General features: G+C 48.6%; 1 protein-coding gene across 1 annotated transcript in view; it reads right to left on the bottom strand.

Annotated features, from left to right (window-relative positions):
- Positions 1-20566, bottom strand: part of DNAI1 (dynein axonemal intermediate chain 1) — a 162753-nt gene that overhangs the window by 125417 nt on the left and 16770 nt on the right. Inside the window, exons 5-10 of the mRNA XM_063293190.1 lie at positions 14471-14597; positions 10335-10456; positions 8864-9142; positions 5240-5359; positions 2822-2881; positions 381-515 (exon numbers count right to left, since the gene is read on the bottom strand). Of these exons, the coding sequence (XP_063149260.1) occupies positions 381-515; positions 2822-2881; positions 5240-5359; positions 8864-9142; positions 10335-10456; positions 14471-14597 (843 nt within the window). The remainder of the gene's footprint in view (positions 1-380; positions 516-2821; positions 2882-5239; positions 5360-8863; positions 9143-10334; positions 10457-14470; positions 14598-20566) is intronic.

The raw sequence follows: 20566 nt of genomic DNA, 5'->3' as shown, positions 1-20566 counted from the left end.
CCACAGCTGCATCTTGGATCTTGGCCTTTTTTAGCTTTCAGTGTGCATGCTTCCGCTCACGCATCAAACGGTCACAAATCACAGCATATGGAACTGAGTGACTGGGCTGGTCACATAAAACCTTTCCAGCAGCTTTCTGGGGTTTGATCTATAAAATATCTATAAATACAAAAAAATATACTGTATGTCTATAAATACTAGATATTTATAGATATCTAGTATTTATTTATAGGTTTCTAGTATTTAAAATACCTATAAATACTAGAGCCCCAGTGACCTCAAGAGAAAGCAGCTTAGTTCACTCATAAGAGGTAGGGATGGCTCAGTAGGGGCTGGAACTGAAAGGGCACAAAACACAGTACAGAATTAGGGAACAGCACCTGGGATTCTAGAGAAGTCAGTTTCCTTCCCATCATCTTGTCTTCTTTCTTGGCCACTGGGGCTTTTTGTTTTTCTTTCTCCTTTGACTTTTCCAGCTTTTGGAGTTCTTCCACATAAGCATCGTAGATCTTCCACTAGGAGAGATAAAGAGCAAGTCACCTGAGTTGCAGCCTCACGAAATCAGAGCTGGAAGATGCTCTTCTTGGATCATCTAGTCCAGTGGGTTCCAAACTTGGCAACTTTAAGATGTGTGGATTTCAGCTCCCAGAATTGGATGCGCTGGCTGGGGAATTCTGGGAATTAAAGTCCACACACCTTAAAGTTGCCGAGTTTGAAAAACACCAATCTAGTCCCTATCCAACCTTCTTTCGCAAACCTCCAAGAAAAGACCCAAGAGCCCACGGAAAATAGGATTCAAGAAAAAACAAGCGAAGTGCCAATTACTGTTGTCCAACTATACCTGAGTGTAAAGGTTTGCAAAATGTGAGTCCCACCAGGAATCGAGCTGGAACGGGATGAAGGATAGGGAGAAGTCCAGCTTGAGGTGCCCACGCAAGAGAGAGCTGGAGCAAGCAAGGAAGTGGGTCTGGGGAAGGGAGGAAGGAAAAGGCAAAGAAGATAGAATGGCAGGATCTGGGGCAAAGCTCGAGACCCCGTACCAGGGTTTCTCAACCAGGGTTCCGTGGCACCCTCAGGTTCCGCGAGAGGTCCTTAGGGGTTCCCTGGGAGATCACGATTCATTTAAAAAATTATTTCAAATTCAGGCAACTTCACATTAAAAAGAGGGAAGTTTCATTCTTTATTTTTAGTTTAAGAACCCTCTTAATGCCTATGTACAGGCCTACATGTGAAATGAATATAGTAAGCTTGTAACTTCTGGCCCAAATTTGAGCCTGAATATGCAGGGGTTCCCCGAGGCCTGGAAAATATTTCGAGGGTTCCTCCAGGGTTAAAAAGTTGAGAAAGGCTGCAACTGTTGCATAAGAAAATTCCTGAAGGGCCTACAACTAAGGACCGTGAGGAAAAGCTAAGATCCTGCCAGGAAAAAAAGAAGAAACAATAATGTTTAAATACAACTTATTTATATAGCCGCCCAGAGTCGCTTGTTTGTGAGATGGGTGGCTATATAAATTTGAAAAATAAATAACGTAAATGAATAATGTAAATAACTTCATACCCATGGGTGTTACAAAACGAAACACAGTTTTTCCTAGCGTCTCAAAGCTTAGGAACATTCAGACAAACTTAACAGATTTCTAAGTCATGCAAGCTGTAACTTTCCCACAGATAGCCCAGACGAGATCGTCCTGAGTTACTTTGAATAAACGCATTTGTTTGAATTCGTTTCTTCATGCTGATTACGAACGCAAGAAAACTGGAATAAAAAAAGACGCAACCCTCTCTCTTGCCACACGAATCCGCATTTTCCCTTCGGTGGGACTGCGCACCGATATATAAAGCAGCAGAAATACTGTAGGAACAGCTGTCAGAGAGACTGCAAAGGAGAATAGATCAATTCCTAGGCCACCACAAAAATCTTAACTGGTTGAACACCAACCAGGGCTGGATTTAGACAGAGTGAGGCCTTAAGCTATGGGAAGCTGTAGAGACGCTATCTAGCAAGTGTTAACAGAGCAGAAGGCTGTGTAACGGCTGAACTGCGCAACAGAAGTGTGAATGCATGCAGAAACAAAGCATATCTTAAGGAATTAATGAGGGACATGTGAGGCATACAGGAGGGCTTAATTTGTGGAGACTTTCATATATATGAAATTAAAATAAAACCGTAACAAATGAGAACAATTCAGAAATTCTGAGAGCCCCCTCCAGACTGTGTAGCTTGCTTAGCTTATGCTTAAAACTACCTCTGGCACCATCCCGAGGTTCAGTTGCCTTGTTTCCAAGAAAGAGATTAAAGGGAGTGTTCATTGGGGTGTAGTGGTGACTTAAATCAACATACGGTAGTTATGGTGTCTTCAGCAGAAGCCTTTTCATTCACAAGACCAGAGAGGTGGTCATTTTGGCATCTACCCCGTTCTCCTGGTTTCAAAATGATTTTATTTGAAAGATGAGGAGCATCATATGACTAGGTAATGAAGGCTACAGGCTTATACTCACTCACTGGGGAATAACCACCATTGGATTCAGTCAGACGGAGATAAGACAGTATTGCCAGAGACTTAGCAGCTCATAGGGACAAGGCTATGAATGCTGCTCTGGACATATCAGCCCTTCAAGGAATCCACAGCGAGGCAAGAACCCCTTGTTTTGCTGCACCTGCCAGATGAACTGGACTACAAGCTGTAAAACGCTTCACAGGAGCCCAACTGCCAAGCTGGGGAGTTACGGCCCAAGAGATAAGGAGGGCACCACGCTGGCAGAAGCTGGATTGTATGCACAGGTGCCCTGGCAGACACACAATGAAGAAAAGGATGATTACCTGGTTGGCAGTGTCCGAGAACGTTGCTCTGGGTGGGGGCTCCATCTGGCAGGCCCTGTCCTGAAAGAAAGGAGTTTGTCAAGAATTCCATCCCAGAGTTCAAACACTGCACAGATAAATCAGTTGGGTCCCTGGGATGGCCACAACTCCTCTTTCTGGAGCACTGCAGATGAGGAGAAGAGTTCCTGGAAACATGAAAGCATCTAACCCTTTTGTAAACATTCCTGGGCCTGCTAAAGATGTTGCCTCTTGGATTTGGAATGATTTCCCTAAGGACAGGAGGACTTGAGGGTATTGCGTCGGTGACCAATCTACTTGTGACCGTGAGTGCAGACCAGTAGCTTTGGATTCACAGGGTTCCAAGGGAACGGAGAGCAACTTGATAGATTCTGGAAAGGAACGAATTCCTGATTTTGACAGAGGTCAGTCTCTGCTTAGTCAGTTTTATTGCTTCTGTACCCCAGAGCCATGAACATTATTCTACAGCTATTAGTGAAATATCTGAGACAATCTCTCTAGAGAGGTGGTTACTGTCCTAATTCAAACTGAGCTAAATGTTTACTTCACCACCTGATGTCTCAGGAAGTCAATCCTCCAAACAGACAGAGAACGCAACCTAAGAGCTGCATTTATTTATTAATCTTCATTCTTTCATCCATTCCACTTGTATGGCCACCCATCTCAACACGTCAGTCTGGGCAGCAAACAAAATTAAAATAAATTCAAAACAATTGCAAGAATACAAAAATTAAAATACATAGCAGCTGATAAAACATATCCCATAATCACTATAGAATACAATCAAGAAAAGGGGTCCCTGCACACACTTGGGGCCCCAAGTCCAAGCAAAGAACCAGTTTTTAGAATTTGTGTTAATCAAATTTGTATGCTGCCTGATTCCCAACATCTCTGGGTGGCTCACAACAACCAAAACAAGAATACAATAGCAACAGAGGAGGAGGAGGAGGATGCGAAGCCAAGGATCTTTATTTATTTAATGCAGAGAGGGTACGTCCATGAAAGACCCTTGCCTAGCAACCTGCAAAGACTCTGGGGAAAAACGTTTACCCACCCTCTTCTTCTTCTTCTTCTTCATCTCTGAGCAACTAAAAACACTTGCCCTGGTTTTGAAAGCAGAGCCAGAGAATGCCTCGGGGCAAGCGGCCCAGCCTTAGCTTAAGTCTTGCTTCTCAAAAGTCAACCCTTTTCTGTCCTCTGCTGACTTGAGAACAGCTCTCCAGGCAGGACTGACAGCCAGCCGCGTGACAACTAACAAGAAGGGACAGCAAAGCTGAGACGCAGGGAAGGAGGTTGCCCTCTGTGAAACGGTGGCATTTATTCTATGTCAGAGTAAACTGTCTTGATGTCACTGGTACTTTTATTATGAATTATTATTATTATTATTACTACTACTACTATTATTATTATTACTCTTATTCTATTTCCTGAAATACACTGCGATTACTGACATTAGCATGCACTAAAGGTGACAGGTGTAAGTGTACCATTGAATCCAGTAGGGTCAACTTCTGGATAATAGATTTGATTGCATATGTGCACTGCATATGTGCACTTATAATGCCTACCCTATTCCTACAGTCAGGCTCAGTTAGAAATGAAAGCCATTACGGCAAAGGCACTGGCCCCCTGCTCTGGACTACTGGGCATTGGCCATTTAGTGATGGGGTGCTGAGTGATCCCTCGAGGCCCCTTTCAGACTCCGCAGGGGGTGATGTGACCCCTTTCAATGTTGCAGCCACCCCTTCCTTTGCACACTAGACCTTTCCTGCAGCACTCCTGCGGGAGTATAACCAAATGAACCTTCAGCATTCAGACATAGCAAACTCAAAATACCGATGCTGCGTAAAAGCAGGGTTGTTATTAAACATCACACGTGCAGCTTCAGAGCTTTAGGGGAGTGAATCTCCTGGACGGGGTAAAGCTCTTGGGAACAGCATGACAAAGAGCTCCATTACAGAGGAAGACAGCTGAATAGCTTAAAACTGTGCCCACACCATCCAGCCTCTCATGGCCTGGCCTGGAGTTTAGCTTCAAATGGCTGAGGACAGAATTTGAAGCCTGGAGGCTTTTTTTCAAGATTGAAAAGAGAGAACTTGCGCAAAAGATCTACAGAGAAATTGAAAAGTCAGGTACAGCAAGCGTTTTTCCTCCAACCCCAAGGGAAGGGAAACACTGTAATTTCCAGGTTGGATCGATGTCCAGGATGCTAAAAGCCCCATGTGGAAGGGGCATCACCCTCTGTCAGCATGCAACACGTGAGTAAGGCGAAAGCTGCCCATCCATTGTTTTTCATCAGCCCCAGAGCAAGCAACATCCACCGGGGCAAGGCAATGCTCTAAGGAAGGATACCTAGAAAGGGACTTTGCCTGGCACCCACGGGGAAGCAGGAATACCTACCCGCACAGGGTTATTGTAGGTCTGGGAGGCTCTCTCACTGAAATTAAACTTGTTGGTCAGCTTTCGTTCTTGCACTCCTCGAGGATGAGCTTCTTCCTCCTTTTCTTCCTGGGCTACAGCCTATAGCAGGAGAAAAGGTTGCGGACCTGAAAACTGGCATGGATTCCATTTTTCAGAAGGACGGGGTACCCAGGATTCCAAGACTTAGTAATAATTAAATCTGACAGAAAAACTAAATCCCTAATCAACCTGAAAGAGGAGAGAGTTAGGAAAACTATTTATTTGCTTGCTTATCTATTAGTTTAATAACGCTTCTAACTTCCTCCAATCCCAAAAGGCTCCAAGGCGATGTAAAGAAGTATCAAACAAAAAGAAAGCACATCAAAAAAAGCCCATAATAATAAATAATGAAATCAGTAAAGCATCAGAAGCAGAAAACGACCACAGAAAGAAAAAGTAAAACACACAGTAAAACTCAAGAGAGATGCCCACTGCAGTGGGCAGAGGGAATGGCCTTGAGGGACAGGGGCAAGAGCCACTGCCAAGACAACAGTCAGGTAAAAGGAACTTGAGTCCAGACCAGAACTGTAACCTGAGAAAGCGTCTCAGACAAGCCCCTCCCTTGTTCTCACCAAGATGAAGGGAGGGAGGGGGGAGGCGCATTCAGCCTTGTAACAGTAAGATTCGGTTACTGTAACCTTGTAATAAAAGTAGGATTAGCATGCATGATTTTGGTTTCCTACTCTGGTCTACCTTGAAGGGCTCACACCCATGATCAGTCAGCTGGGACCACACTGAAAAGAAGCTGTTTTAAGACGGGGGGAGAATATTCCATAAGGCAGGGGCTACTGCAGAGACAGCGCACAGTCCCTCACGAGGAGACAGAGTTTTCAGCAGATTCCAGTCCGACAAATTGTGGAAGATGACTGTAAGGGGAGGAGGTTGCAGTGGAGAGCCCCATTTTTCCCTGTGCTTTCCTGAATAAAACAGCTTCTGTTCTGATGTTTGTGAAGAGTATGGCTACTTAAAGGTTTAGCTTTCCCCAAAGTACACAGGCTTGTATAACACTAGGTTCCTGGCAGGGAAGGCCGGATGGATGGGCTGGTACAATCTCACATAAACTTTTGATAACTACTAGGCAAGAAGTATTATTATTATTATTTATTAAATTTATATCACTGCCCATCTCCCCTGATGGGGGACTCTGGGCAGTTTACAATAAAATAACACTAAAAACATAACCACCTAAAATTAGCATTAAAATATACACAAAAGCAAACATGAAATCCAAGTGGAGATGGATCACTAAGGGGTACTATGGCGCCAGCCATCCCCAGGTGGAGCTATCTCTCTCCCCCTCCCAAGCAAGGCGGCAGAACCAGGTCTTCAGTTTCTTCCGGAAGTCCGAGAGCGAGGAAACCCGTCTCAACTCTGGGGGAAGATGTTCCAAAGGGCGGGCGCCACTGCAGAGAAGGCTCGCCTCCTGGACCCCGCTAGATGAAATTCCTTTGCTGATGGGGTCCGTAGCATGTCCTCCCTGCCTGACCAGGTGGGATGGGTCGATGTTATGGGGACGAGACGGTCCCTCAGGTACCCTGGTCCCATGCCATGTAGGGCTTTAAAGGTGATAGCCAACACCGTGAATTGGACCCAGAAGCAAACTGGTACCCAATGCAGCTCGCGTAACAGTGGTGTCACATGGGCTGATTTTACAGCCCCGATAACTGTCCACGCAGCCGCATTCTGGACCAGCTGAAGCTTCCGAATGCTTTTCAAGGGTAGCCCCATGTAGAGCGCATTGCAGTAGTCTATATGGGAGATGACAAGGGCATGAGTGACTGTTCGGAGGGCATCTCGGTCCAGGAATGGGCGTAGCTGACGCACCACCCGGAGATGTGCAAAGGCCCTCCTGGCCGTGACTGCCACCTGCTCTTCAAGCAGGAGTCGTGAGTCCAGGAGGACCCCCAGGTTCCGCACTGGCTCCGAATGGGGAAGTGCCACCCCATCCAGAACCAAAGAAGACAACTTCCTGGAACCCGAGGGGCCATCAATCCACAGGCACTGTCTCACCAGGCTTCAGATGAAGCCTGTTGTTCCCCATCCAGGCCTGACTGAAAGGGGTCCAGACAATCCGTTTCCTCCAGAATTCTCTGGAGCTGCAACGCAACCACTTTCTCAACCACCTTTCCCAAAAAGGGAAGGTGGGAGACAGGGTGAAAATTGCCCAGTATAATAGGGTGCAAGGGTGGCTTCTTGAGGAGGGGGTATACCAGTGCCTCCTTAAAGGCAGCTGGAAACACCCCCTCCCTCAAGGATGCATTAACCATCACCTGGACCCAACCACAAGTCACTTCCCGGGCTGATTTTATCAGCCAGGAAGGGCATGGGTCAAGCTGACATGAGGTTGCATTCACAGTCCGGAGAATCCTGTCCACTTCCTCAGGCCCAACAGGATCAAACCGTTCCCAGATAACAGGGTAAGTACATTCCCCTGGCATCTCCCCAGACTCCGCTTCACACTTAGAGTCCAACTTAGAATGAATCTGAGTGATTTTATCCTGCAGATGCTGTGAAAACTCTTCCGAACGGCCTTGTAGGTGGGTCCCTGGATCTACCTGACCCAGAAGAGATCGAGCGATCTTAAACAAGGCTGTCGGACGGCATTCTGCAGATGCAATAAGGGCAGAGAAATATTGGCCTTTCACCACTCTTAACCGCCACAAGGTAGGCCTTAATAGCGGCTCTAGCTTGCGTTCAGTCAGATTCAGTCTTCGTCTTCCTCCAGCGACGCTCCAGATGTCTCTTAACCCTCTTCAAAACCCTCAACCCCTCCGTAAACCATGGGGAGTGATGGGTCGAGCGAGGCAAGAGAGGACGCACAGGCACGATCCTGTTCAAGGCCCCGGCCGCGGCCCTATTCCAGGCCGTGGCTAGGACCTCCACTGGACTGTGAAGCAGGCCCTCAGGAATAACCCCCAGCTCCCTCTGAAACCCTACCGGCTCCATCAGTCGTCGGGGGCAGACCAATTGAATGGGTCCAGCCTCCCTGCGGAGCGGGGTGGCACAACAGAATCTCAGGGTCACCAGGGCGTGGTCTGACCATGACAATGGGGATGGATCTAACTCTCCCTTCAGATCACATTGCCACTGCTCCAACAAGAAAACCAAGTCTTTGTGGGGTGTGACCACTGTCTCGAGTCGGGTCCTGAATAATCTGGGACAGGCCCATAGCTGCCATGGTAGCCATGAACTCCCAGGCCGTCTCCGAGGCACATCCCAGGGACAGCAGATTAAAGTCCCCCAGAACCATAAGCCTGCCAACCCCGAGATGGCCTTCAGCAGCTCGGGCAGGGAGGTTGCTACGCAGCAGGGAGGCTGGTACAGCAGCAACACCCCCAACTGTTCTCGGGATCCCAGCTTGAAAAACCTCTCACCCACAGGAGGAGTGGCACACTCACACTCATACCAAGGGACCCCAGCCCTCTGCCGCCTAATATAACGAGAATGGCCAATCTCCCTTTCCCTTCCCCCCCGCCGGAATCCCCTAAGATCTTAAAAGCCAGGGGATTTCTCCCAGAGCCACTTCACCCCCAATCCTTCCCACTTCCCCCCCAAGTCCGTCACCCCAACAGGTTTCAGTCTGTTACAAGGGCTGCCGTTGCGGGGCGCCGTCCAGCCCATCCATAGATATCCAGGGGCCACCAGGGGAGCACAGGGGACTATCGTGATCCACTGGGGTCCTCCAGGGTCCACAGGAGGTCTACTCAGGCCCACCCAGGTATGCCGCTGCCGCCGCTGGAGACCTCTGCTGCAGCTGCCCACCGCTTCATTCAGGAGGGGGGATTCCGCTTGTCTCCAGGCCACCGGGGGAGCACAGGGGGCTACCGGGATTCCGCCAGGGTCCTTCAGGGTCCACAGGAGGTCCGCTCACACCCATCCAGATATGCTGCCACTGCTGCCGCCAGAAACCTCTGCTGCCCGCCACCCGCCGCTTCGTTCGGGAGGGGAATTCCCTTCATCTCCAGGTCCACCCCGGTTTAAGTCGGGGGACCTACCAATCCACCCCTCAGCCCCCTCAGCTGACCTGGGAGCCAAAAGCCAGAGGCAGGGTTTACAGGGCTCACAGAGGCTCATGGAGGCCAATTCACCCCCTAGAGAGCCGCGGTCAGCGTCTTCCTCACCGCGGCTGCCATCTGTATAAACAACACTTACTTCCTGACCAACTCCTGGAGAAGGGAGGCCAGACAGATGTTGTCATGAGCACGGATGGCGAGCAGGCGGGGGCCCCTATCCAGGGGGGAAAATGCCTGCATAGTAGCGAGGAGTTGAGCAGCCATTGAAAGAGACACAGAACAGACCCACCTTGACTCTTGGGGGTTTATCTGTCTGGGTTTTTCCCACGCTTCTTCAGTTTGTTAGGATTTTCTGTCTAACGTAGCAGTAATAAAGCACTAGAGACTTATTCCTCGTCTCAGCGTGGTTCCTGCCTGTAGGACAGATGTATGCCATGGACAATATCTTACTTGGAATGACTGAAATGTTTGGGTTTCATCCAAGCTGCTGATAAGGTGTGCCACAAACCTTCTGCAGGTGTTTTGTTACTTACACCCCCTATCTTTTCTAAAAGTATTTTAAAAAATGGTAGACATCCCAAGTATTTTCAGCCTCAGTATAGACTTAGGCAGGAAAGACTGATGCTATTAGGGGGAACAAGGGCCTCAAATGAACCAGATGTGTGCTGAGGCCATCTATTCTCCTTTCTAAACCCTTCTTTCACTCCCTCCTAAGCACCAGCCCAACAGAAAAGAGGTTCAGATTTAGTCTGAATAAAAAGAAAGGTGTGAATAAGACATGGAAATGCATCCAGGCCTGAGATTTGCCAAGCGATTCTCCACCATATTTGGTGACTCAAACCTTTAGACCAGTGGTTCTCAACCTTGGCACGCTGTCTGGGGTAATTCTGGGAGTTGAAGTCCATGCATCTTAAAACTGTCAAAGTTGAGAAACACTGCACTATGGGATTGACAGAGGATCTCCTACTTTAAAACATAAATACACCCAAAGCACAAGTCAGCAGATGGCTACGAAGCATTACCGGCTGATCCACTTTCTCTTTTCCTCCTGCTTCTGCCTCTGTTTCTTCTGTTTCCCCTTCGGCTTCTTTAAGCTCCTCATCCAGAGCATCAAAGTCCAGAACGAGAGATGAAACAGGAGGCACTGGTAAGGACAGAATGGACAGGGGTCAAAGAAGGGCTGCTTTCAGAGGTTCTTGCAGAATAATGTATCGTCAGAAATAGCGATGGCTTCCTGTTGTGGATATTATAGCTGAGGATCCTGCTAGGAAATCAGCAGTAAAGCCCCAATTTTCTAGCCGGAAAGAGTTTCGTTGAGAAACAGGGTGCTGGCCAGATGCCAAATGCCAAAAGCTGCAGACCACTCAGCCATTTTCCTCATTCCCACCTGACAGGAACCAGCCAACCTTTCCCGTTTCAGGAGAAGTGAGGGCCCATGGAGGCGATATCTCACAATGTTGTTGTTTCTGCACATTCTTGATCAAAATCCACAAAGAGAGAATCTCCTGGATTTTCACCATTCAACCCTCTGTGGATACTCCAAGTAAGTGGGAAAATCCCACTCCCAATAGCCAACCCCTTCACTTTAATGCGCTGGGAAGAAGAGGAACCTCCTCCCAATTACACTGCAAGGCCAACATTGCCAATTGTCCACCAGCTTGGCTGAGGGGCCAACTAGGCTACCTCTGATCCCGCGCTCTCCTGCAGAGAGATACAGGAAGATCTGGATTGGAGTAGTGCACAAGCTCTGAATTCAGAAGCTCACAGATTCCAGCCTCAGCATAATCTAACATCATCTTTTCTAAAGATGTTTAAATTACTTAAATAATTTAATATGACACGCGTTGTTGGCGGAGTCAGGATAAACAAGAATTACTTTTTCACACAACTCATGGGAATCACGGCAACAAGATGAGGCTGGGGACACTGACTGTACAAAGGAATCGACTAACGACCGAAAGAAGAGAAGGCCGTCCGTATGTCGGAAAGCCCTGTTCGGAGGCAGTTGCTATGCAGCAGCAGAATCTCATCCAGTAAGACTTTTCATAAAGGTCCCAGATGGGTGAAACTGGACAGTCCTCTCTCTGATACCTGGCAGCTGCTACATTCTGCTACCAAAATGGATTAGGCTAGGCGGACCAGTAATCAGGTGCAACAGTTCCATATATCATCAGTGATGAGAAGTCCTGCTGGATCAGACCAAAGGTCTAAATGGACCAGAATCCCACTCCCACAACAAGCAACTAGATGCCACCAGGAAACCCCAAAACGGGACATGAGGGCAACTGCATTTCCTCCTTAGGTTCCTGGAAACGGGGGTTGAGAGGAACACTCCCTCCATTCCTAAAGGTAACATGAAGCCATCAGGACTAGTTATTGCCCATGAATTAATCTAATTTTCTTTTAAAGCCATGCACATTTATAGCCATCTGTACAAATTTCGATAGCTTCACCAGACGATCCATCAATGAAAGAGTGAGGACCTCCCACTTGCTTTCTTCATTCCATGTATAATTAGTTATATTTCAATAATTTCCCCTTTGCTTACTTTTTAAAAAGCAGAGGAGACCCATTTATTGTAATCTTTCCTTATAAGGAAGTCACTTGATCAGTTTAGTTGCTTTTTTTCTGCATTTTCCAGTTCTCCAGTATCTTTTTGGAGGTGAAGTGACAGAAGTTGAAGTGTACAGCATAGATTTCCAAGAATGGTCACACCATAAATTCCTATAAGAACCACATCAACCCTTTTATTTTCGGTTTCTGTTGTGGAGTTAGCCTGTTTCACATGATGAGGCTAGGGGTGTCCGCAAGGTGTAGTCAAAGATGTCAAAATGGCAGTTCTGACAGAACAAACAAAGCTCTGCTTGTTTTTTGTGTGTGTTGCCTATGCAAAGTTGAACAAGGTAACCGTTGCAATCTCAAAATCCCATTCTTGTTCAGTCTTTGCCAAACCAAGCAGCGTATATGCCAAGTCAGCATTATTTGCCCCTTGGGCATTGCTTTGTATTTGTTTATTGAATCACAACTGCACTAAGCTCCTTAAGTGGTATCATCAGAACAAACAAACAAACAAGCCACGATCCTACTTATTCCAAATCCCTTATGAACAAATAGAAAAACCCCACTTTCAATATGGATCCTTGGTGCACTTGGTGGACAGTCAGGTTACTTAATTGTGGAACTCCTTGCTTCCTGATAATTTATCCATAAGATAAATCATTTGCCTATAAATGGGCCTGCCCTCTACTTATAAATGCAAATTTTATGCAGATTTGTTGATGAGCCAGCCTGTCAAAAGCCTTTTGTAAGTACCCAACGAATGAAGTCTACAAGATCATCCAACCCACATGATTGCTGGTGCCCTCAAATGCTTTTGAAATATTATCTTTGAAAAGCCATGTTGATCCTCCTTCAGCAAGACTGATCCTTCATTGTACCTCATATGTTTTCTTACATAATCCTTTTCCTCAATTTACTGAGAATTTAGTTTTTTAGAAATTGGTGTTACACTGGCTATTTTCCAGTCCTCTGGCACGAATGCCAAACAAGGGCTCACTTAGACATGTTTGTTTGTTAAAAGCTCAATAATTTGAGGTTTGAAGGATTCTCAGATTATTCCCCTCTGGATCTAGCAAATTATTTATTCCCAATTTGCCAATCAGAACTAGAACTTCTTGCATCTCTGTTTGCCTCAGATCCTTAAACTCCCTTCCTCAAAATGTCATTTCAGCCAAAGAAATAAGCATTTCTTGGTCCTTTGGCAAAGATCAAGTCCAACGGAGACCAAAGGATGTTTTCCTACACCTTTTGCAGAGTAGGCTGATCAAATGCTTCTCCACAAACTTCTCCACTGTTTTTTTTTCATTTCTTGGACCAAATTGTCCAAACATTTCCCTTTCCGCTTTTGATGTGTTTTTAAAAGAATGGTTTCCTGTTACTCAAAACGTGACTGACAATATTTTCTCTCAAACTCTCTTTGTCATGGGCTGCTTGTAATCCTTTTGTTCTGGCTGGTGCCATCGTTTCCTCATGGGGTGCACCTTCTGTAGACAGTCTTCTTTTCGCCAACAGTACCTCTGGCATTGTTCCTCAACTGCACGTGTGATTTCTTAGATTTGAAAGCAGTTTTCACATCCTGACTCTGTGCTACACACTGTGGTTTTGAGCAATCTGAAAGTGTTCTGAAAAACACTTCATCATCTTGACTTTTCCTTTCAGCCTCCCTCATACCAATTTCCTCATTTCAAAGACATCTTCTGGTCTGAAGTGAGATGTGACTGAGGTGGGCTTCCTTGCCAATTTACCTGGTACATAGAGCTGTGCCTCCTCAGTGGCAGTGCCCTGTGGAACAGCCTCCCCCTGGAGACTGAAGGCATGGAAGACTGGCTGTTTCCCCAGGCCTTTGGGCCAGGTGGGTAGACAAGCCTGGTTGTGACTGATGTGCTTTTTGGTGAGTGGGGCTACGTTTATCCTCAGGTGGCAAGGTTATATGGGGCAGGTTTTCTGTGTTTTAATCCTCGTAAGCCACTCAGTGACACTTGTGTGAGATGGGCAGCTATATAAAACATATAAATTATATATAAATATACTCTCCCTCTTTCTCTCTCTCTCTCGTACAAACAGTAGTACAGTGGTCCCCGTTTCCAGTCAGTTTAACAATACAATGGCTTGGCCTGATTATTAAATTAACCCATTTCCTGGGCTTCTGCAATCCACAGCTTCGTAAGTCAGTCAACTAGGTTGGATTTGCACAACACACTGAGCCACCAAAAAGCAGAAGCAAGGTTCAAATCCTCCTAATTTGTGGAGGCGAGGAAAGGCTGTTCCTACTTGGCTGCTGGCGTCTCCTCTGCCTATCCTGGCCCAAAACTGGTGGGGAGCCTGAGTTCATCTTGAGGGAGGAAAGCTGCAGAGACTTCTGCGTAAGCCTTAAAAAGGCTTGACATCACTTTAACAATCAAAGGCTTCAAGCCTCCCCCACAAACCCAGGAAAAAAGACACATTAAGGTCCATCTGTGTGCCTCATCGCCAGGCTTTCCCTGCTTCCCCCCCCCCCACCCCAAGAGTTTGCCCAGCCGACCCACTGCCTGCCCGGGCCGGTCTCTCCAATGGGCAGGAGGGGGACTGCTAGGCACAGCTTGCTAATGAGGGAACCTACCAGCAGATGAACCGACCTTCATGCTCTGCCTCCGGCCCTCATCCGAATCTTTGAAGACCAGGTTCCCGTACAGAGAGAAGTGAACTGCCGTCTGCTCCACCACGGAGGTTTGCTTGTAGGCTCTCTCCTGCAGGGAAGGAAGAGAGGAGAGAAGCCCTGTTTCACTCTGGCCTGTCTAACCTTCGCACCGCCTGCTGCGTTGGCCAAGCAGACGCAGGGAGTGCTGCCACGTGCCTTCCAGATGGATCTCCCCAAATAGCGGTTACAGAGTCCTGGAGCTCACTGGGCGGGGGCAATGCTCTGTTACTTGGGATTTTCAGGGGCTTGAGATACCCTCCCAAGGCCAGGCCAGCAAGATGGAATGCAATTCTGCTTACTTTATAATTTTCTCCTCCCCAGATATCTAGGGACTGAGAGGACAGAAGACTATTCAGATACCCTCAGGAATATCCCTCCTTATCCTGCAAGAATGGCCAGTTGCAAGAAATTGCGGTGATTTTCAAAGCATGCCATGCCATGATTCTAGCCAGAAACAAATACCTGTAGTACAGTCAGAAGGGTGGCTCCTTTAAACACCATGTCTTTTTTATTAAGTTGGCCTCAGATCCCAAAAGTTCTAAAGCCGCCTTACCTAACCTGGTGCTTCTGCAGATCATTTGGGGCTGGGAATTCTGGAAGTTGCAGTCCCACAACATGTCAGAACGGGGAACGGCAAGCTGAGATCCTAAGAGCTAGGAATATTCTGAAGATGACGTGAATCGGTGATAGCTCTCGGACAACGCTGCATTTATTAGCTGCTGCTACCACCGATGGAGTTCTATGGCAGCAGCTCAGCAAGGGGAACGGCACGGTTGGGTGGACAGAATTCCATGCTAGTGCTGCTCCCCTCCGTCTACCCAGGAGGTGGATCTTGTGGGGAGGGGGCAATGCTGCTGAACAGGCTTTGAAGACTTATTTGAGGGGAAGGGGCTCAGAATCACTGCCCAGGGAAGGGACTGTCTGCTGTTTTGCTTTCTGGTAGTATCTGTTTCTGATTAATCACCTTGATCCAGCTCCCCGCCCGCCCAGCATATTATTATTACTTAAATGAAGTGCATAATGCTTCCACATTTACTAAACCTTTTCCGGAGCACTGAAATCCAGTCATGATGGTTTCTTAAGAAAAAATAAAGCTAAAAAAAAAAAGGGTGTGTCATGTTCGCCGTTTCAATGTCTGTGATACATCGTAACAGTTTGCATGTCATTAGCAGGTTGCGTGTTTCATCCTTCTCCGGAGGATGGGAGTACTTATGTTTTGGCTTTGCTCTGGAATGTATTTGCATTATCTACTGCGCTCAAGGTTACTTTCCCAGGCTAGCAACTCTGACGATTGCTAGCACCTGTGCCGGGCGGGGCTGTTACGAGGGAGGCGGGATACGTTTGTACCAAGGGTTTAAGTTTGTATTTGGCGCGCTTTTGGCTCATTCTCAGCTTTCTCTGTATTTGCTTTTAGTTCCTTAATAAATCAGATTTCATATAGCAGCCTCTTGTGAGTCTGAGTATTTGGGCTAGGGCAATCATTACATAAAGCTGAGAATCTAAGATCCTAACTCCGCTGGCCCCTGTCCAGGAAAAGACAAGTTGTCTACTCCTGTGAGGGAGAGTGCCAGCGATGAACAAACCTAACATCGTGATGATGGAAGAAGGGGAACCGGACTCGACCGTGAGGCGGCCCGACCGACCGTCCCAGGGGGGGGAGCTGTCAGCCATCCTAGAAGAGGCGAGCTCCGAGTCGGAGGATGAAGCCGAGGGTCTGAAAACCGCCCCGGAGACTACCGTAAATTCTCCGGGTGAGATGGTCACCTGGGATGAGACCCAAGGGGATGCCACGGTGGCGGGGGGCCCCTCCTGGAGGCAGAGGTACCCATTATCCCCCAACGTGGTGCAGGTGCAGCCCACGGAGGGCTCTCCCACCCCGGATCGGATCCGGGTGCTGGAGTCAAAAATGGACTCGTTAGAAGCGATACTGAAACAGCTGAGCTTAGATGTGACCTCGTTGCGGGAGGTCCGGGAAGAATCAAGCCAGCGGTATTCAACCCCTTCGTCCCATGTGCAGTCCCCGGAGCATCGACGGGCGGTGCGGAGGCGCAAAGGGGACCAGTCGGTCCAGATGGAGATCGCGGCATCGCCAGGGCGACCGCCCCGGGGCCCCGCGCCGTCGCGAGGCAGGGAAGTACAAACCCCTGCAGCACCGGCGGCGGGGCGCAGCCCGGCGGGAGGCGGGATGAGAGACTTCCCGGTCAAGTTTGATGGGGACCCAACCAAACTCTCCTTTTTCCTGACGAATGCTAAAGCCTACATGGAGGAATGGGGGTCGCTTTTCCAGTCGGAAAAGGCAAAGATCATCACCATTGCCACCAAACTGAAGGGGAAGGCGGCAGACTGGTATGTCCAGATGTGCCAGTCGGAAGCGCCTGAACTGGAAAAATTTGATGAGTTCCTCTGGGCATTGAAACAGCACTTCGAGGATCCTTTGGCGAAAGAGAGGGCGAAGCGAGCCCTGAAGGAACTTAAGCAGGGGTTCAGATCCGTGGCGGATTATGCTTTAGAGTTTAAAGCGCTGGCTGGGAAGGTGGATGACTGGTCCCAAGCCACCATTATCGAGCTATTCAAGGATGGCCTGAATACAGAGGTGCTGCGCTGGTCCTTGGGGAGGGACGACCCATATACGCTGTATGAATGGATCCTGCTGGCGGGGAGGGCTGAACATGCCCAGGAGATCTTCGCCCATCGAAAGGCCGCCAAGTCGGGGCGGGAGGTGAAGCCCAGCCGCCCAGCAAGCACCGGGGGGAAACCAGGACAACGACCCTGGGATGAGGAGCGAGAGAAGCGGTATGCAAAAGGCCTGTGTCTGAGATGTGGTAAAGAAGGGCATCGAGTGGCGGCGTGCCCGAAGGCAAAGGGAGAGGAACGGCTCGGCAAGCCGCCGACGAAGTCCCCTGCCCTGCCGAGGAAGCAGAAAGCTGCGGTGGCTGAAACCGTGGGAGACGATGTGATGTTCTACGAGGAGGAGGGTGAGCCCGAAATCCTGCAGCCAGCGGGAAACGCCAGCCACCTGCTTTAACGGGCGCCGCAGGGCAGGTGGTGGAAGAAGGGCGCGAGCCTTCATCGGTGAGTGGCAGTTACCGCATTCTCACGGTGAAGTTGAAGTTGGGCTCCCAATCCAAGACTGTAGAAGTATGGGCTATGATTGATTCGGGGTGTTCCCGGTGTCTAATGCACCCTGATGTGGTAGCGGCTCTGGAGCTACCCACTTTCCCTTTACAGCGACCCATCGCCTTTACACAGCTGGATGGGTCCATGGCAGGGGGCAAACCGGTCACCCATTACACCGGGCGGGTATCCTTGCAGCTGGGCAGCCATCAGGAAGGTTTGTCTTTTGTCGTGGCTCCAGTAGGGGGTCCCTTGGTGGTGTTGGGGGTGCCTTGGTTGGTTCAGCAAAATCCCCAAATAAACTGGGTTTACCGGACTATCACGTTTAGGGATGGGTTCTACCAAGCGACTGAGGGGAAGGGTGCCCCAGAGGAGATGGTGGGGATTGCGGCAGCTGCGACTCCGCATGTCCTGGCCCCTCCTCTGGATGGCTTACCGGCAGAATACAGGATGTTTGCTGATGTATTTGGCGAAAAGGAAGCCGACCAATTACCCCCCCATAGAAAAACGGACTGTGCCATTGAACTGCTGCCCAACACCCAATTGCCCAAGCCAAAGATTTATTCCATGACCCAAAAGGAACTGGCTCTGTTACGAGACTTTGTGGACAAAAATTTGGCGCGCGGATTCATCGAGCCGGCGAATTCACCGGTGGGGGCGCCGGTTCTCTTTCGCCCAAAAAAGGATGGGACATTGAGACTTTGTACCGATTTCCGCGGATTAAACGCCGTCTCAATTTCCAATAAATATCCCTTGCCATTGATCAAGGACATGTTATCACATCTGGCCAAGGGAAAGATCTTCTCTAAACTTGATTTAAGAGAAGCCTACTATCGTGTACACATCAAGGAGGGCGATGAGTGGAAAACCGCCTTCAATTGCCCGTTGGGAGCTTTCCAGTATAAGGTGGTTTGGCTGGGGCCCCTGGGGTATTTATGCAATTGATCAATGAAGTACTGCATGAACATCTGTTTAAAGGGGTATTGGTGTATTTGGATGATGTATTGATTTATACTGAAACCATGGAAGAGCATGTGTCTCTGGTCAAAAAAGTGCTGAGTAAACTCAGATCAGCAGAATTGTATGCCAAACTGTCTAAATGTGCATTTCACCAGACGCAAATTGACTATTTGGGGTATAGAATTTCAGATAAGGGCATAGAAATGGACCCTGCCAAGGTGCAGGCTATCATGGACTGGGAAAGCCCCCGCACCCGCAGGCAACTTCAAAGTTTCCTGGGGTTCAGCAATTACTACAGATTGTTCATAAGGGGATTTGCTGAAATTGCCTTGCCATTAACAGAACTGCTCCGAACCAAGGGTGTGGGAGATACTCGGAGAGTAAAGAATCCAGGGGCGTTGTTGCGCTGGACGCCTGCTTGTCAAACGGCGTTCGAGCGGCTGAAAGCAGCTTTTATCAAAGAGCCCATTTTGCAACATCCTGATCCCTCCAAACCGTTTGTGGTGCAGGCGGATGCCTCCGATTTTTCCATTGGGGCGTTGTTGATGCAACACGACGGGAAAGGGTGCCTCAAGCCATGTGCCTACTTGTCCCGCAAGTTCTCTGAGACTGAGCGACGTTGGCATGTATGGGAAAAGGAGGCATTCGCAGTAAAAGCCGCGTTGGAAGCTTGGCGGCATCTGTTAGAAGGGGCGAATCACCCCTTTGAGGTGTGGACTGATCATAAAAATTTGGAGGCTCTTAGCACCCCTCGAAAACTGAGCCCGAAACAAGTTCGTTGGGCTCAATTTTTTAATCGGTTCAATTTTCAGTTGAAGTTTATTCCGGGGAAAAAGAATTTCCTGGCTGATGCGTTGTCAAGGCAACCTCAGGACTCAGGGGCAGCGCCAGATGTGGTTAGCACCTTGTGGACAGCGCCCCAATTGGGTATGCAGGCTGTGACACGTAGCCAAACGCGCGCGCAGCAGCCACCCGCTGCGGACGCCGCCCAGCCGAGCGCTTTGTCAATTCCTTCCCAGTTGCAACAAAAGTTTCTCAAAGAACTGAAAACAGATACTTGGTTGCTGGCAAATAAAAACAATGTTACTTTTGACCGAGGCTTCGCTTGGAAATCCGATCGCCTCTATATCCCTGAAAGCCTCAGAAAAGAGGTATTACTCCGTTCACACAATGACAAACTGGCAGGTCACTTCGGTTTTGTAAAAACCTTGCACCTTGTTAGGAGGCAATTCTGGTGGCCCACATTGCGTAAGGATGTCAAAGACTATATTGCCTCCTGCACTGTTTGTGCGATGTCTAAGCGTAAGGTGGGGAAGCCCCAAGGACTGCTGCAGCCGGTGGCTGCCCCTTCGTGCCCCTGGGATGAAATCTCCATGGACTTTATTGTTGAATTACCACCCAGTCAACGCAAAACTGTCATTTGGGTGGTCAAAGACTATTTCTCAAAACAAGCCCACTTCATCCCTTGCGTGTCCATTCCGTCGGCACGTCAATTGGCCCGCCTGTTTCTAGTACACGTGTACAGGCTACACGGATGTCCTTCCCGCTTAATTTCGGACAGGGGCACACAATTTACTTCACAATTTTGGCGGGCGTTCCTCAAATTGTTGGGAACGAAACAAGCCCTGTCCACGGCTTGGCACCCCCAGACGGATGGGGCCACAGAGGCTCTGAATTCTACTCTAGAGCAATACCTCCGAGCTTTTGTGAATTACCAGCAGGACAATTGGGTAGACCTCCTCCCTTTTGCTGAAGTGGCTTACAACAATGCAGTGCATCAAAGCACCGGCCAAACCCCATTTCGGGTGGCTCAAGGTAAAGACTTTGTACCTATCCCTGATCTACCGCAGCCTTCGGGTGGATCGGCCACTCCGGGTGATTGGGCGTCGCAACTGGCAGACTCCTGGCCAATGATTCAAAAGGCGCTAGCTGAGGCACAATTGG

This window comes from Candoia aspera, chromosome 2, assembly GCF_035149785.1.
Source record: "Candoia aspera isolate rCanAsp1 chromosome 2, rCanAsp1.hap2, whole genome shotgun sequence".
NCBI classification, from domain to species: domain Eukaryota; kingdom Metazoa; phylum Chordata; class Lepidosauria; order Squamata; family Boidae; genus Candoia; species Candoia aspera.
The sequence above is the reverse complement of the archived record's forward strand: the minus strand, read 5'-3'. Positions and strand labels throughout refer to the sequence as shown.